Source organism: Phyllostomus hastatus, unplaced genomic scaffold, assembly GCF_019186645.2.
Source record: "Phyllostomus hastatus isolate PE091 unplaced genomic scaffold, TTU_PhHast_1.1 phas_contig_150, whole genome shotgun sequence".
NCBI lineage: Eukaryota > Metazoa > Chordata > Mammalia > Chiroptera > Phyllostomidae > Phyllostomus > Phyllostomus hastatus.
Window position 1 is genome coordinate 20345595 of NW_025333611.1, and position 17777 is coordinate 20363371.

General features: G+C 53.6%; 1 protein-coding gene across 2 annotated transcripts in view; it reads right to left on the reverse strand.

Annotated features, from left to right (window-relative positions):
• Positions 1 to 380: 380 nt before the first annotated feature.
• Positions 381 to 17777, reverse strand: part of PPARGC1B (PPARG coactivator 1 beta) — a 102913-nt gene continuing 85516 nt past the window's right edge. For both annotated transcript variants that reach the window (XM_045819163.1, XM_045819171.1), the window contains exons 8-12: positions 16681 to 17467; positions 13717 to 13792; positions 11547 to 11668; positions 8556 to 8710; positions 381 to 7679 (exon numbers count right to left, since the gene is read on the reverse strand). In XM_045819163.1, coding sequence (XP_045675119.1) covers positions 7579 to 7679; positions 8556 to 8710; positions 11547 to 11668; positions 13717 to 13792; positions 16681 to 17467 — 1241 coding nt within the window. In that variant the 3' untranslated portion in view covers positions 381 to 7578. The remainder of the gene's footprint in view (positions 7680 to 8555; positions 8711 to 11546; positions 11669 to 13716; positions 13793 to 16680; positions 17468 to 17777) is intronic.

The following is a 17777-nucleotide window of genomic DNA, read 5'->3' on the forward strand; positions in this document are numbered from 1 at the left end:
CCAAGACTTGCTTTAGAGTTCATTGGTGAGTGGTTTTGCCTGGAACTACAAACATCTCATTTGGCACATTCCTTCAGTGTGCTCGGGTAGACAGGTCGGTGCCCCCAAACAAGGGAGTCCTTGATCAGAAAGTGGTATAGCTGCATAAAAGTCACAGTGAAAAGCAGGGACGAGACATCTGTTACATGTGGTGAGTCTGAGTGACTCATGATGATTCATGAAAAGTGCTGTGAAGGAAGAAGTGAGCTCAGAAAATTCTGGGCGGGTGGGGAGCACACACTGACCAGGGTCTTGTCTGAGACGGCGACGCCAAAACCAGAATCCTTTCCCCAGTCGCTCGACAGGCACGCAGGACCAATAAAGACACACCTGGGCGGGGCTGTGGGTGGTGTTTCCTGTTTAATCTCCATAGTGTATTTGTTAAGTTTATTTATAAGCAGATCACTTCACTATTTACAGTACATGAGCATAGAGATTCTACAGTTTCTGTGATGTAAACAATAACTCCACAGTGGGAGTCTGAGAAAAGAAGCCAGTTCTGAAGTATTTACAGAGGTTAAAATAGAACTTTATACTCACAGGATAATAATACATAGAGCAATTTGGTTAAATTATCTATGAAACTATAGAATCTGACAATGTACAAATACAGGAAAACATCTTCTCATTTAGAAGGTAAGACAGATAAATCACAGCAGAAATAAAATAGGGACAATGACAACCACAATAATTAAAAGCAAAGAAGGGTTCTTCCTTGCCTCTTACAGATAAAGCATTTATATAAATAAGGACACAACCCAACAAAATGGAAAAAATATATAAAAATCCTCTACCAATTAAAAAAAATAGCAAAACTAAAAACTCGATTCCCAATCATCAGCAGTGTCCTTTAAAAAATTAAAATTTAGCTTTCTATTATAAATAACAAAGCGATGTGTCCCTCTGTGTAGGTGAAATTCTTGCACCTTTCTCAAGAAATGCATCAATGCAATTCCACACACACGCAGACGGGCATGCGGGTGCAACGCACGCACACAGACACACACACACAGCCTTGCACTCACACACCCCAGGCTGTAGTTACCTTGTTGAGCTTCCTAATAAGTAATGCCCCCTATGGAGTACCCCTGGGGATGCCCAGACCTCACAAGGTTAGCCATCCCTGGTGTGGCCCTGTCACAGAGCCAGTGAAAGCCCTGGCTTCCTGTCGCTCAGAATTCTCCAGGCTGCATGGTCACACTGAGAGAAAATAATTAGAGTCCAAGACTTGGAAATGCTGGAAGGGACCAGAGGGACCACCTTGCGCAGTCAATTAAGGCTAGCTACAAATACTGTCTCTTTAGAAACCTGGGGGTGGGGAGAGAGATCCTATGTTGGTTTCACCACCAGCAGCTGCTCTGAAGCAGCGGATGCTGAGCCCATGCGGATACCATGGCACAGGAGGTGAAGGGGGTGGGTGTGAGTTCCCAGAGCAGGCCGCACTGAGCCGGATTTCGGGGTGGTCGCCTTCCCCAGAAACCATCTGGAAATCCAAGTGGTCCACTTCCCTGTTTTACTGACCACTCTCCCCACGCCCCTTGAGATTTCCAACCCGTTTCCGTCGGAATCAGAACATCCCTCAAGAAACAAAGTTGGGAGTAGTTTATGACTTTTTATTCCTAACACAAAAACACTGGACAAGATTTTAAAATACAAAATATAGAAACAAAAACTAACAACAAAAAGTATATAACCTGTTTGGCTATTTTGGTGGACCCCGTCAAAGGCCACGGCCAGTCCCCCCACAGCATCCTGACGCCCAGCCCATCTGCTCGTCCCGAGGGTGCGGTGCGGCCCACCTAGCAGAGGTTCACTTAAGAGGGTCAGCAGCTCAGCTGCCAGTATTGCAGGTACAGTAAACCCCTCCAGGGCGTCTGGACATGGGGTCCACTCCTATCTCCTCTGCCCACAGGAGAGCTAGTGCGCTTCTCAGTCTGCGTGCATCTGCATGGTTGATTCTTAATTCTCCTGAGCGGTGTTCACTGGGCTCTAAATATTACAGACAGTTTACTCGCGACATCACGTTTCATTCCCAAAGCGGGTGTTGGACAGCAAGGTGGCGGAAAGGATTTACTTGCCTTCCATCTGGGTAGCTGGTGGATACAGTCTTTGGCCACTAGATGGCGACTAGACGTTGATAAGGCAAAGTGCTGAAGTGGAAGCGAACCAATCCCTTCAAGTCACCCAGAGCAAGGCCAGCAAAGTGGACAAGGAGGCTTTATTATGCTTCCTTGAAGGATCCTTTGACAAAACATACAGCACAGGGGGGGGATTCTAGCTACAGAAGCACCTCTGGGAGGTGCTGTTGCAGATCCCAGGGACCACCTACAAAACTATTTTTCCAAGCTCCCAATTGGGGCGGCTGGGTTTCTGAGCTGCTTCTGGATGTGCAAGGGATTCTGATGCAAGGGTCGCTGATAATCTGCCCCGCTCTCACCAAGAAGCCTCAGTCCCTGCAGCATACCGGGGGCATACCGTTCAAGAAACAGAGAAGAAAAGCTGCCCTAAACACACTCAGTGCAATCGATGGAGGCCTCCCGTTGCCCCTTTTTATAATCGTTTAAAGGAAATGTGTGAAAAGTGCGTACGGTAAGCTGTTTTGAAAAAAACAGAGTATTGCTAGTATTGTCTGGGAGCAAGAGCCAAACAGCCGAGTGGTCAGAACATGCAGGTTCATACAGTAGCTGTTTGGTGGGGTGATGCCGAGGCTAATGTGAGACTGGACATCGCCACCTCGCCGAGCGGGGGTTGGATTCCCACCATCCCCACTAGAAACTATGGCTTAGACCTGTCCTGGGGAGCTGGCCTTCTGGCGTAAGGTCGCTCTGCCAGGACCATGTGGGTTTGAACCTGCTGCTGGTTGGTTACCTTGCAGAGCACTGCACCCCGAACATGAGCTGGGTGTGGCCAGAGAAGGGAATCCGAGCCTATCAGAGAAGAAGGGGACTGGAGTGTTCGTCCCATCCAATATTCTTCTCCTTTGCCGGATGAGGACACGCAGGCCCAGGGCCACACAGCAGGGGAGGAATGTCGGCTTTCTCACTCCAAGATGGCTTATAGTTAAATGATGTGGTGTGCAAATCCATTTCAATCAGCTGGGCTGTTTTAATTTTTTATTAAAAAAAAAAAGGTACCAAGATCTAAACTCACAGTTCCCTGTCTCTAGGGCCTCCAGAAGCGGCCAGGAGAGGACTAGCCCTAGCATGGGCTCTCGGACTGCTGCCGCCTCGGGTCCTCCGCACCCTCCCCGCTCACAGCAGCCCCTCCCTGGTGCCCTGTCCCAGGCCCTAGGAGAGCAGCTCGCACAACCAGAGGAGACCCAGAATTGCCAGTGTGGCCACACGGAAGCAGGCTGAAGTGTTGTGGTTTTCTCAAAGTGCTTTTATTGGTTCAAGGCAAAGTCAGCCTCTGCCTGCTTCCTGGGTGTCACGCAGTGGGCTCCCGAGGGCTCTCCCTCCGCCCCCGCCATCTGTTTTGGGCCAAGGGCATCTCTGTGCTCATGGGCTTCCCGGCTCCCCAGCTCTCCCTCCATTTACCCTGTACCTCCGGTTTGGCAGACAGCCCTGGAGCCTGTCTGTGTGTGCAAATGCCTCGGGGACTCGGGGACAAGCTTACACATATTGCACGTCAGCACTAAGTGGTTTCCTTTCTGCCCCCACGGGAAGGGGTGAGGGGCTCCTCTTCTTTGGCCAATGGAACCACTAGGTTCACTTTATTTGCTACTGTGCATCCAATTTCCTTCCTCGATCATATCTTTGAGGGTGACTGCTAAATCTCAGATGCTAAGAAAATTACCGCAGTTTTGATGTCAAGTCAGATCAGCAAATCCTCTAGGGTGTCTTCTGCTTCATAGTCGATATGACCCCTCCCTCAAGCTGCAGGCCCAGCTGTGAGGCCTGGGGTGGGGCTCTGACCTACCTGTCCAGACACGAGAATCTCAGTCTTTCCTGCCCCCGCCTACGCCCCTCCCACATGGTGGCCTGGGCTTGCAGATGGCTTATACCTAGAAATCACTCTCAGAACATCAACAAGCATGGGGTTCAGGTGATGAGAGCTTCTCATTGCATCATCCTTTTGCACGTTGGGACTTAGGTACTGAGTCTTTGAGCTCAGAGCATTCCTCCCGCCCCCACTCCCCAGTCCCCGGAAGCCCTGCCTCTCTCCTGAGCACGTCCTAAGTGCTACATGGCCAGATCGCACAGCAGACCCAGACGCCCAAACGGTCCTTTTGACTCCAAGCAGTTTTCTGATTGGAGGGACAAGGTGTGGAGGGGTGGGGGGTGGGGGCCTTAGCTACACTCCATCCACTCATATCCTTGACCTCTTTGATGCATTTTCCTTCGGTAACCAGAGCCCCCAAGAGTGAGGATTCTGATTCAGCCTTGTACCGACTGAGGAAGGAGATGGAAGAATTCCACTTAGCGGTTGGATAGGGTATTTTTGGAAAACACCAGCACAGCACAGAGACGGACAGTGCAACCTGCCCTGCGTGGGCGGCTACCGACAGAGTCTACAGTAAGCTTTATGGTAATCACATGTAAACATCATCGAGAGCAAATACTAGGACAGAGCTACGACGAGATGGTTGCCAATGGCAGCTGCTCCCTCTGGGTTACTCCTTAAGTTGGTGGGCAAGAGACCAAGGTTGACTTGTTTTCCTGGAGAGACCTTGGAGTCTCCCTGGTAAGTAATACACAGCACCGAATGGGTCTTCTGGACAGAGGTGGTCTGCAGGGCCGGTCAGCTCTAGAACCTGCAGCCTTTTCCGTATGGGACGCTTTGAGCAGAAACCGATGGATGTCCTCAGCGGGATCCCTCTCCTACCGGTGGCCCCAGCTCCGACCGTAGGCCCCCCACGTCCCACGGCCGTGCTCGATCCCTGCTCTGCTCAAGGGCCAAGTTTAAGTAACTTCAAGAGCCCTGTATTGATCTGAAGTGAAAGGACAGCTTCAGCTGACCCGAAAGATGGGAGAGACTTGTCCCTCCCTAAAAACCTGCCTTTTCTTACCCGAAAGGACCACCTGCCCAGGGTAGGACCCCTGGCTCAGTGCCATCGAGGAAGAAGCCAACGGGAGGCTCTGAGATGACCTAGTCCGACTCCAGATCTAGAGTTCTCTCCTGCCGGCTCCCACGGGGTGAAATCTGTGACTCCTCGGTGCGAACAAGGACTCGGGGGAGGCGGCGGACGGATTTAGATTCCATTCCATAACCATTTATTGTGTGCCTACTGTGTGCTAGGCAGTGAACAGCTATAAAAGGAATTTAGGATGTTCGGGTCTGTGCTGTGGGAAGTCCCTGGTTTGGTCCATCTCACACACCCTGCCTCCCCCAAACATGTTCATGTCCGCGATTCCACTCTCCACCCCAACCCCAAACCGGCTGTGTGTCACAGGAGTACGGGGAGTCCTGTGTCAGGGAATGGCTTTAGGGAAATTTTCTCTCATAGGTCAGGATATGACAGACAGGAATGGGCTAGCATGAAATCCAGCCACCGTATTTGATGTGTGATGGAAACTTTTAGAAGATTAGACCAAGATGTCAAATAGGTTAACCTCTGATCAATTAGTAATGTCTGCCCAGAGCACTGTGATGAGGATTCTAATAGCAGACCAGGCTCAAAGAACCTGAGTGCTGTGGTTGATTAGTTATGTCTGCCACTGGCTAAGGGTGTGGCTATAGTGGTGCGCATGCTGTGTATTGGCCATCCTGAGCTAGCACTGCCTCAGCAGAAGCTAAGACTGGCAGGGACCATGGAGATAAACGTGTCCAAATCTCCCCCTGTCTCCTCCAGCCTTCTCTGCAGGCTTGTAGTTTGCTCACCACCCAGGACAAGCTCATCAACTGGCTCAGTTTACCTACTGAGGTATTTGAAAAATTTCTAAAAAAAATCAACTATCGATTCTCAAAGGACTAAGCCTGGCACTAGCAATAGGTTAACTTAGCTTGTTCAGTTTAATGAGTCAATTTCAAACTTCGTTAAAGCAGCAGGACCCCTTTCCTTTGCTTTTTAAAATACAAACATTTACCAAGGAGCACTGCCATCTGAAAGTGACCAGGCTGGAGCTGCTCTTGCTGGAGCAGAAGCCACGTGCTCACAGCCTGCCTGGCCATGCTCTCCCTCCAATGGCCCCCAGGGCACCTGCAGATCACCCAAGCAGGACATGGCTTTGATGTCTCTCAAGCACACAAATTTTAAAGGAAACTCCAATCAGAATGCTTTCTACGTTGAAAAGGAGCTCGGAGATTACTTTATCCTTCCCCAACCCTCACACCCTCTTTCTGCTTCTCTGTCCCACGCCGCCCAAACAACTTGACAGCTGAGGAAAAGGAAAGACAAGCTGAGGGGAGTAAGATGGGCTGGTGACTGGCCCAGAAAGGATGACTGCTCCTAAATCACCTGTTCCTGACACTCCAGGCATGTCACTGACGTTCTGACATCATGCCCACAGGTGTAGGCAAACTACAGAGCCCCTCGGAGGGAAATGTGTACCAGAGCTTGAACTCACCTAATGCTGGCAAATTAGCTGTTGACTTGACCCCCACGATGAGCCTGTAGGTTTCTAGTTAGTGGACCAATTGAGCTGAACTCACCTCTACCAGCTCTGGAACTCTGCATCTTTACCCGAGCTGCCGCAGGAGTGGGAGACCAAGAATCAGGAGGCCCAGGCCGGGCCACTGCTCTGCCCACTCACTGACCAGCTATGGGACCCCAGGGCAGCCATTTCGCCTCTTGAGGAACTGCCTGCCTTCCTCCTGAGGATCTGAAGACCCACGGCCAGGCAGAAACTCTTAAGTGTGAGCTGGGCACCAGAGGAGGGCTCTGAATATAACTGGACCCAAACTCACCCGATGAGAGACAGGGTGGGTCTTGGCAGAAAAGGCCCAGAAACACCCCTCCCCTGTTCCTCGCTGGGGCTGCAGGCCGCACCTCCCGGCCACGCAGGACTTCTGGGGCATCCCGGCGGAGGGAGCAGAGCAACTCAGTGGCAAACACCTCACACAGTGCATAGTTAAAAATCAAGGAAGCGATACGATAACCCCAGGCACAGTACGTCTGAGCCATAAATACATTATTTTAAGGATATACTTTGTTTTTCTTCCATTAAAAATGAGTTTATAATCCTGATCCTATTCACAAGTAACAATTTCATCATCACGCGCTACGGACAAGAAATGTTATGGCGAACACAGCTGCACGTCTACGAGGGGAGGTCGGTTGGGGAGGAGGGGGGGTGGGTGACGGACCCAGCACTTGGAGACGCACCTGGGACCACCCGTCGGAAGCGAGGACACTAATGTGGCAGTGGAACGTCAACACCATGGACACTCACAGACAGAAGCAGCTTTGTTCAATGTAAACATTGATTTTTTTTAAAAGGACAGCAGTTTCAAGTCTCTCGCTCGCTCGCTCTCTCATGTGTGTTCGCTCACACGCTCGCTCGCTCTCCTTCTCATATACTTATTTTCTTTGAAAACGTAAACATATTGAAAGGGCCTTGTCTGAGGTATTGAGGTATTCCTCGAAGGTTAAGGCTGTTATCAATGCAGGCTCTGCTGGGCCTCCTTCAGCAAGCTGTCAAAATCCATGGCTTCGTACTTGTTTTTCACTGATGCAGGAAGGGCCTCTTCTGAATTGGAATCTGGGCAGGGGGTGGAGCAGGCAGTGAGTGGGGAAGGCAGTGAGCAACGTGGCAAGGTCAGACCATCCAAAAACCTGCCTCCGTGAAACGGCCGTGGCCCAAGGCCGCGGAGAGCACTGGATGGTGAGCATCGGCGTGGCCATCCTGCTGTGACCAACGTCTTGGGGCCCCGGCTGCCATCGGTGGAGCGGGGGACCTCGCGTAGAGCACCCCAGGGCTCCTTTATCCTCTATTTCTACTTCCCCGAACAGCTCACTGCCCCCTGGCAAACCACTGCAGATGCCACCTGATGCAGCCTCCAAAACTGATGCCCTCCCTGTCCAGCTCCGGACCAGGGTCCCGTAAGCGGGCACGCAGCCAGGGGGCGTGCTGCCTGGCCTGGAACCCTCCGAGGTCTGACACTCAGCCCTGCACTACAGAAGCTGCATCAGGCTCTCCCCTGCAAGTAATTCCCTCCTAATTTTACTTCTTCATTTTCCTTCACCAACTTTCCCCAAATGGTGAGGGCACGGTGACGATATTGTTTCCCTGTGGTGCCTTGGTGGGCAAGGCTGCTGCCTGTTGGGGTCACCATGGAGGGCCCCTCAAAGAAACAGCAGTCATGGCTCTGTCACCATGTGGCTGTTAGCACAAGACTCCACCCTCCCAGAGGCCACGGGAGACTTGGACCTCTCTTTCTGGTGCCAGTCCTGGGTCAGGACAGGACGGACCAGAGAGCAGAGGAAGAAAGCAAGACGGCAGCCTCCCGGCAAAGTGGCTGCAAAGGCATACACTGGCCAGCACTCGGAGCTCGGGGGTGGGCACTAGCTCGGGGTCTCAGTAAAGGCGGTCTCAGACCTTCATGTTACAGAGGACGGCGGGGCCTCAGGTACTCACCGTAGTCAGTGTACCTGGGCCAGCAGAAGCGCCGGAGTCCTCCGTAGCTCAGCTGGAACGAGGGCTCGTTGTGCTTCCGCAGGGCGGCACCATTCCTCAGGGAGAGGGCGGCGTGCTCAGAACACCGGTAGGTGATGAAGCCGTGCTTCTCGCCCCTGCAGGGAGGTGACAAGGGGACCGTGTCACTGGGCCAGCTTGGTCGACACTGTCGGACCACCCGTGACTAGAAAAGGAGAGGAAAGCCCATGACCCAGTAACCACGTCAAGGAGGGACGAGGACGATGGCTAAGGTGACCTCTGCAATGTAACCACAGTAGGAGCAGGTCCTTTACTGAACGTCTGCCAGTGCTGGCCACCCACACGGCAGACCACCTGTGAGCGGGCGCTGCTGTTGTCTCCACCTGGGGTGAGGAAAGAGGCTCAGTGGATTCGGAGTTCGCCCAAGACGGGGACCAGAGCAGGGTACCCAAACTCAGGCCTCCCGCCCACTGGCTGGTACTCTTCACACTCCCGTTTCCCTCGGGAGTCCCATTTTCTGGGACTTGCCCCGCCTACACCCTGTCCCACCACGCCAACCCCAGCCACCACTTCCCTGGCTGCTAACTGGGCCTCGCCCTCCCTAACATCGCTGGTTTTCTCTGCAGTCCCACCCGTTGTGCTAGACGTCTGTTGCGTTGGCCAGCTCAGCAGCCACGCCCCTTTATCAGACAGCAGCACCGTGTGCTCAGCCCGGCTCGGGACACCAGGGGATGTCCCGTGACTGTGGCCTTCCCTGGCCACCATGATTTGTTCAAGGGTGAGCCTGTCACCCAAAGCAGAACCCCAGAGAATCCATTCCAGGGCTTTGCTGGAACCATGAGGGAGACTCCCGCTCCCACTGGGAGGAGATAAGCTTAGAGGTAGAGGCAGCCACTTTGCCACCATGAGGGAAGCCTACCAGAGAAAGATGCCAAGGCTGGGGGAGCCTAAAGTCAGTTCTGTGCCCACTTCCGACTCTGCGGTTCCAGGAATAAGAGGAAGAATCCTGACTGATACATCCGTCGTCTGCTATGCAGACTCAAGGGCAGAGACAATGTGCAGTGCCCCCACCGCTCAGGACGGGCTTACTGATGGTAGGGGCTGAGTGAACACTCAACTGAACCACACACACTTCCTGACCCTTCTCTGAGCCAGGCCAAAGCCAGTCCCCTTCTGCCTCTTCAAATGGCTGAGACTTGTGTGTGCCTGTAAAATACTAATGAACTGACCCTTGCCTTTAAAGACTAATCTGCTTTTTGCTTTTGCGTGTTATCTCCATATGATACCCTGAGGACTGCGTAGAAATGCTTTTATGTGTTTAACGACTCTTTTAGAATTGTGGCGGAAACATTGACCACTTTTACTACTTTTAAGTGTACATCTCGGTCGTGTGAAGTATATTCGCTGTTGTGCAACAGGCCCGTGGAACTTCATCCTGCAAACGCTCTCCGCCCACGAAATGACGACTCTCTCTCTCACCTCCTCTCTGCAGCCCCTGGCAACCACCCTTCTACTTTCTGTCCCTATAAGTGCGACTACTCCAGGTGCCTCATATAAGTGGAATTATACAGTCTTTGTTTTTTGTGGCTGGCTTTATTTCACTATTAGCATCATGTCCTCAAGATTCATCCATGCTTGAAGCATATGACAAGATTTCCTTTCTTTTTAAGATTGAATAATATTCCGCCCTGGCTGGTGTGGCTCAGTAGATTGAGTGCCCACCTGTGAACTAAAGGGTCACCGGTTCAATTCCCAGTCAGGGCACCTGCCTGGGTTGTGGGCCAGGTCCCCAATTGGAGCAAGAAAGAGGCAACCACACATTGATGTTTCTCTTCCTCTTTCTCCCTCTCTTCCCCTCTCTCTAAAAATAAATAAAGTCTTTAAAAAAATGACTGGATAATATTCCATCATACGCATGTACTATATTTTCTTTACTGTTTCATGTGTGGATGGGCACTTGGGTTGCTGCTACCTCTTGGCTGATGTGAATAATGGTGTTCTGAACGTGGGTGGGCAAATAGCTCTTTGGAATCTTGCTTTCAATTCTTTTGCATATATACCCAGAAGTATATGGTAATTCTGTGTCCAATTTTTAGGAACCTCCATACTGTTTTCCATAGTGGCTGTGCCATTTACATGCCCACCAAGAGTACACAAGCGTTCCTTTTTATCTGCATGCTTGCCAACACTTGTTATTTTCTGTAGCCACTCTAATGGATGTGAGGTATGTAATGACTCTTATGCAGATGCTATTTTCTCATTGTGCTTTAAAAGTTATTACTAAGTTAGGATTTAAAAACCTTAACAACTCATCTTGTGTGTAAGTACAGCAGTACGCACTTTAGAATTGTTTCAAAACTGACAACGTTTTTGACATCTAAGCTGTGAATTTATGTACAACCTATTCCCCCGACAGATGAAATGCTGCTTCCCCAGGTGAGTGAGGAAACACCAGGCTGCCCAAGATGGTGGAAGGCCCGGGAGTGGCTGCTGCAGAGGAATGGAGGGGAGTGAGCAGCGTGGGGCGAGCAGCGTGGGGTGAGCAGCGCAGGGAGGTCCTGACGCACACGTGCCCTTAACCGCCAGGGGCTGTCTGCTGCCCAGCGCCAGCTCCGGGCTGGGGAGCCTGAAGCAGACAGAAGCAGACGCGGGGGCTGCAGCTCTGGCTCCGCCACAAACGAGCTGCTCAGCGATTTGTCTCGGCTCCCCGGAAAGAGCAGCCAGAGAAAGAACGAGCGTGTACGTTGCAGGCACCGTGCCGGGAAGCTTAAGAGAATGACGGGAACTGGCTGCTACTCAGCAAACCAACAGTGTGTTGGCCGCTCCTGCTGGGCTGCACGATCATGGTCCAGGCTGTGGATTTCATCCACTTGGTCCCACAGACCTTCCAGGGCATCTTCCGTGTGGCCAGCCCTGGGTGGGACCTCTGCCCCTCCCCACCCCTCTCCTCTGCCAGAGCTCGGCTCCACTCACCTCTTGCTTCTCGTCAGCACCTGGCACTCCACAATCTCGCCAAATACCTCGAAGCGCCTCTTCAGCTCGAGGGAGCTCATGTCGCTGGAGAGATTTCGAACATAGACCACTCGGCCTTCGCCCTGCTCAAGAAAGGGACACAGAGGGACCCAGTCATTGTCTGGCTCCCGGGGCCCCCTTGGGGGCAGGCTCCCACGGATTCTTCGTCCCCAGTCCAGGATGCCCCGCTGAGCGAGTGACACCAGCTGGGGCTAGAGTCAGAGGGGACAATGACAGTTGCTATCCCAGAGGACCTGTCCCGCTGGAGAAGCAGGCAGCAGGGTGTCGAATGGGGAGCTGAGCCCCAACAGAAGCAATTGCTTCCTTGAAGGAAATGAGGCTCATCACTGTTAATATAACAGAGAACATTGTAGCTTCCACATCTGTTTTGAGTCTGAGACTTTCATGGGCAGTGGGGAGGTGCTGGGTGGAAAGGCAAGGTGGTGGTGGTCAAGCCTTGGCAGCCAGGTGACAGAGGGGGCTGGAAGGAAAGTGACGGGACAGAGGACACAGGGCTACTGGAGCCAATATTATCCTTGGTTTTGCCCAGGCAGCGTGCACACACTGCGACAAAAGCCACCTTCGGGTGAGCTCGGAGCCATGCCTGAGGGCCCCTAGAAAATTGCAGCAGAGGGCAGGGGTCGGGGGCAGCCTGGCAGAAGCCTCCCCTCCTCCACCATCTATGGTTGTGTCTGGTTAAAGCCACTGCCCTCGGAAGAGTCACTTTGACCTGCTGGAGCAACTCCGCCATGTTCCTGGGAACCTGGACTCCCACGGGCAACACTGGCAGGTTCGGACGGGACAGGCTTTCTCTGGGGACAGGTTAAGGCCAGTGATTCTGGAGCCATCCCACCTCACACCACAGATGGCAGGGAGGAGGGAGGAAGGCCCGCGTCCGTGGCAGGGCCGGGCTGTCTGTCAGCAGTCCCGGGAACTGTGCATCCCACGCCAGGGTGCAGCTCAGCTAAGCTCCATGCAGAAATCCCCTCCCCAGCCTCCCCGCAGCTCCTGAATTCGTCACTTTGCCTGACTGTTCCAAATCTTTGCTTGGCTGGCACCTTCCATCCCTCAGCGTTCAGCTCCCCCTCCCCCTGCCGCCAGACCACCGTCCAAATACATCCTCTCCAACAGTCAAAACAGCCAGATAGTGGAGTCGTGATGTGAATTCTCGCTCAGTGCTTGTCCTGGTCTGTAATTACAGCGTCTGTTTCTTGTTTACGCGCCCGCTGTCTCTCTCCCTCTCCCTGCTGCCCAGCCAGGGCAGTGGGAGCTCGTCTGCCTTGTTCACTGTTGTCATCCAGGGCTTCGGACACTGCCAAGCCTGCCACAGCTGCTGAATGGTCACACGTAGGTTCAAAGATGCTCCACGACAGCCCGCGTGCAGGCAAGCTCTGTACCTCTGCGGCACGCACACCCTGCGTGAGCGCCCCATTCCCCCGCAACGCATCCATCGCCGGGAAAGGAACAAAGTGAGAGTCTATTGCCTTTTTGTGCTTGTCTTCCTCTCCCGTCTCCCCTTTCTAGTGGAGGGGCTGGCTGCACCCCCAACCCGCCCCCAGCAGCTGCCCAATGAATGTTCCCTGTGGCGCGGGTGCTTTGCAGCAGGTTCACCAGGCAGGGCTGGGCCTGTGGACTCACTCTGGTGGGGGATCAGGGAGGGGAGCGGGGAGCAAGGGATGGGATCTCTTGGCTCCTTAGACCTAATCAATCTGGGGGACCCTTAGCAAGCATAAGACCCAACTCCCTTGTGTATAGATGAGTAAACTGAGGCTCTAGGAAGCTGAAGCACACACCTAAGGTCACACAGAAGGTGGTGGCGGGGCTGGCGTGTGACCTGGCCGGCCCAGCTCTGCTCCCCCTACCACGGCCTGCCTTCTGCTGGAGCCCCTGAGGCTGTGCCAGAAATCACCAACAACTGCACGCATCGCAGCCAGTCCCTTGGTGTCACTTTGCACGGTGCCACCTTTGATGCCCTTTGGTGACCCTTGTGCTTTTTGAAATGAGAGAAATATAATTATCTTCTGCAGGTCACAGCCAGCCTCAAAGGGCTTTGGGTCTGTGAAGTCCTGGCCCTTCCTACACCCTTGCTGGTTCCCGTTCGCTCCGGGCTCCAGGGCCCCAGGTCACTTACAATAGCTTTTTCCCGCTGCTTCCTGGCGTGCCGGACGCTTGGCGTTCCGTCTGAACACGGCCCTCTGCTCTCACATCTGTCAGTGAACAAGCAAAGCAGAGGCACTCACTCTCCGGAGGGACCATACGGGGTGGGGGCGGAGCTGCTCCCAGAGGAAGGGACGCTTCTCTCTGGACTCGTTTGTGGGGGCAGAACTGTCAGAACCCCCTCCCACCCCCCCGCAGTGACAGCCAGCACCATGCGTGTGGCTGAACACTGACACACACCTCCTGCCACCTTCTGGGGCTAGAGTGCGGGGACCCGCCACACTGCTGATCATGACCTTCTGAACCTGGCCGTCCTATGACTTTAGGGATACAAAGGCCTTTCCACTTCATTCTCATATTTGATCTGTTGAAAGCAACCCTGATGAGGTCTTATGTTTCCCCATTTCCAGACGGAAACCCTGAGGCTCAGGTTCAGTATGGGATTTGCCAAAGCCAGAAAGTGGGGAAGCCAGAGGAAGGAGGTCTGCTGACTCTAGACCGCTACCCTCTAGTGGTTGCTGCCCGGCCCAGAGCCCTGGCCATCACAGACAGCCCCGTGGCCTGTACTCAATCCAGACGCACCACCCGAGGAGGCCCTTGGGTGCCCCATGCCTGTGCCTTCAAGCCTGTCTGCACACTGCCCCCTCCTTCACAGGGAACACGGTGTGGGAGGCGTGGCCAAGGCCCGGCTCTGCCACGTACTGTCTACATCCCTGGGAACATGACACAGCACAGAGCAGAAGAGCAGGGCTCCAGGTCGGACAGCCTGTGCTTGAACCCTGGCTCTACCACATCCCTGCTGCATGCCCTTGGGCCGGGCACTTAAACCCTCTCAGCATCATTTCATCTGTAAAGTAGGGGCAATCAGAGGTATCCACCTCCTCGGCCTTTTGTGAGGACCAAGTCAGAAAATGCCTGTAAGTGCTGTGCTCAGGAGCTGCTCAATAACTACTTGCTATGTGTTTCCATTGAATCTCTTGGAGCCTCCACTTCCTCATCTATAAAATGGGGATAAGAAGCAGATGCTCCCTCATAAGTGCATCTGTAAAGCTCAAAGAGGGATGTGGCCTGTAAATGTTAAAGTGCTGCTTAAAGTGCTATATAATAATAGTATCGTCATCCATTTGCAAGGGAACTGGCAGTTTCCCCTGAAGAGCTGAGAGTGGTGGAAAGGTGCCGTGGGGTTTGAGGTTTGTGTTGTTAAAGCATCTCAGAATGCTTCCTACTGACTGATGCTGGGTAGCGGAAGCACAGGAAAAGAAAGGTGGCTCTGGAGAAGGCTGATGACGAGTTGTCCAGGCTTACCAGGTGCTGAGCTCTGCCAGGCGGCCAAGTGGGAACTGAGTTAACCAGTGAACTTTCTCCAGTGAGCAGAAAAAGCCGAGCCTGAACTTGGCCCGAAAGTAAGATGAGGAAGAGAAGTCATGGAGGATTCTAGAGAGGCTCCCAGCGCTCTGCCAGCAAACCCGTGACCGCAGGCCCTAGCTAAGCACCCCTGGACCTGGCATGGGGGAGGTGAGGCTGGGCAGCACCAGCTCTGGGCTAGGGGTGGGCTTCAGCGGGAAGAGAGCCTCAGTAGCCTCTGAGCAAATGCTGCAGAGAAATTGCCTCAAGTGAACCTGAGTCATTTAGCTCCCAGCAACCCCTGCGGAAAGGGGAACGGAGCCAGAAAGAGAGCCCAGGTCTGACAGAAGGCAGCTCTGACCCGTCATCCTGGCGCATTACATAGAAGGGCTTTCAGAGAAACCACCCGGGAACTCATTTCGGGTAACACAGTCCAAGGCTTCCAATCTTCAGTCTCTGGGAGTCCCTTAAAGTTGAGGGCCCAGTTAGATAGATGTCTGTGCACATTTTAATGGGGGAGGAACCTTTGCTTTTATCAGATTTCTGAACAATTAAGAGCTTTGGCATAGATATATAAATAGAATGCTGAATTTTTCTAAGAAAAGATATCTATTACTGAATTCTGGTTCTCAGAGTCACACCCTGGAGACTCTGGGCATCATCACCTGGGAACTCAAGAGAAATGCAAATTATCTACTCCCACCCCCAGACCTACAGTATCAGCTGCTCAGGGGGTGGGGTCCAGCCATCTGCAGCTCCTGAGCCCTCCAGGTGACTCAGCTGCACTGCTCTAGAGCCAAGAGCACCATCTAGTGGTCACTCGGGAGCACCTCAGGCAGAGCGTTTGGGACCTGTACCCACCCACTGCAGGCCTCCTCCAGGAATGTCCTGCTGGGATGAGGGAGAGAAGCAACCTGTCTCCAGCAAAATATGCCAAACCTCTATTCCTTCTGCCCAGCTCCCCGCTGACCTTTGGACGGGCTCCCTCTGCAGTCCGGTCCCGCGAGCAAAGATGGGATGAGCGAACAGGCTCATGACGCATCTCTGCGTCATCCCCACGCAAAGATAAAAGAGCGGGGGCGGGGGAGGCGAAGAGGGGCGGCGGCGGCTGACTATGGAAAGTCACAGTGGTGCAGCTCAGCAGTATGGAGAAATAGGAACAGTCATTACCACTGCTTTAAACCCAGGTATTTTTCAGAACACACAATAGAATCATGCTGATTTTCCTTTTAGTGGACCCGCGTCACATAGGTATTAAACTGTGGGAATGCATATGTCTCCTCAAAGACCTGTCTGTTTTACAAATATATGAGCAGAAAACAGGTGAGTAAGTAAGTTCATTTAGGCATAAGGCCCCAAGTGACAGAGAATAGGTGTTCTTCCTCTCTGAGGCCAGGAGGTTTGGGCCACTCCTGACTGTCGCTCATCAGGCTTCGCTCCCCTCCAGGACTTGCCCACAACTCCCCCAGGAGACCACCTTCAGGCCTCTAACCAGGTCATGGGCCACACAAGGAAAAGCAGACCTAGTTTCAAAGCTCCTCCCTCGTCTGGCACCCTGGGGACAGGGGTCCCTCCTGAGGCCACCCACCCATACCTGAAGGTCCGGCGGATGGCTGGTGACCAGGAGCGGCAGGATGAGGAGCCAGAGCTGGAGCGGCTGCGGGAGCAGAGCTGCCGACTGGCCTTGCTTGGTGGGCTCTGGTAGGGGCAGTGGTCAGAGCGAGGGGGGCTGACCCCTGAGTCCTCGTCATTGTCCTCCTCCTCCTCCTCCAGGAGGAAGCTGCTCTCGCCACTGCTGCTGCTGCTGTCCTCAAAGACAGTGTCGTATTCGGGGCTTTTGCAGGAGGCCAGGTCTTCGTCCTCCAGGGCAGTCTCCAGGAGCCCAAAGTGCTTGGTGAGGCTGGCGCGGATCTCGTGGTCTCTCAGCAGCAGACTGTCCTTGGGGGGTGCGCGTGCCCCACAGCTGCTGTTTTCCTCCCTGCCGGAGGCCTGTGTCTTAGCCTGCGGGGCACCTTGCTGGGACCAGTCCTCCAGGTGGACCCCAGCTGGCTCCCAGGACCTCAGCACCTTCCTCTGCAGGGCACCCTCTGGCTTGAGCACCTGGCAGTAGTCGTGGTCTCCAAAGGAACATGAGAAGGGGCGCTTCTGGCCAGCCTGGGAGGCTGGCTGAGCTACGGCATGCCGCAGGTGGGACAGGAGCTCACTCCGCTCCGGGGGCTTCTTTGGCAGCTTGTGGGCCGCCCCTGTGGCAGCCCCGAGCTGGAGGCCCTTCATGGTGGGGAGGCTGGGGGCTATGTCTTTGCCTGGGCTGTGCTTGATGTCGGGCTTGAAGGGATCCTCCTCTGTGGGCTTGTATGGAGGTGTGGTGGGCGGGGTGAGTCCTACCCGTGCAAGAGGAGAAACATGTGAGGTGGAGACCGAGCCCTTCTCCACGAGACACTGAAACTCTAGTTTGGCATGACAAAGGGTGACCCCACTCTCCAAACTCAATGGGCAGCAGGCATCACTAATCGATCGCTGCAGTGCTGGCTGAGCCTGGGACTCACTGTCCATTTTTTTGGAGCTGACATGTGATGGAAGCCATTTGCCATCCCTTCTGTAGCCTGGCAACGATAGCTAAAGCCCCCAGGATAGCTTCTTGCGCCACAACCAGGCATTCGACAAGATCTGCTCACCCTTCTCCCACCTGCC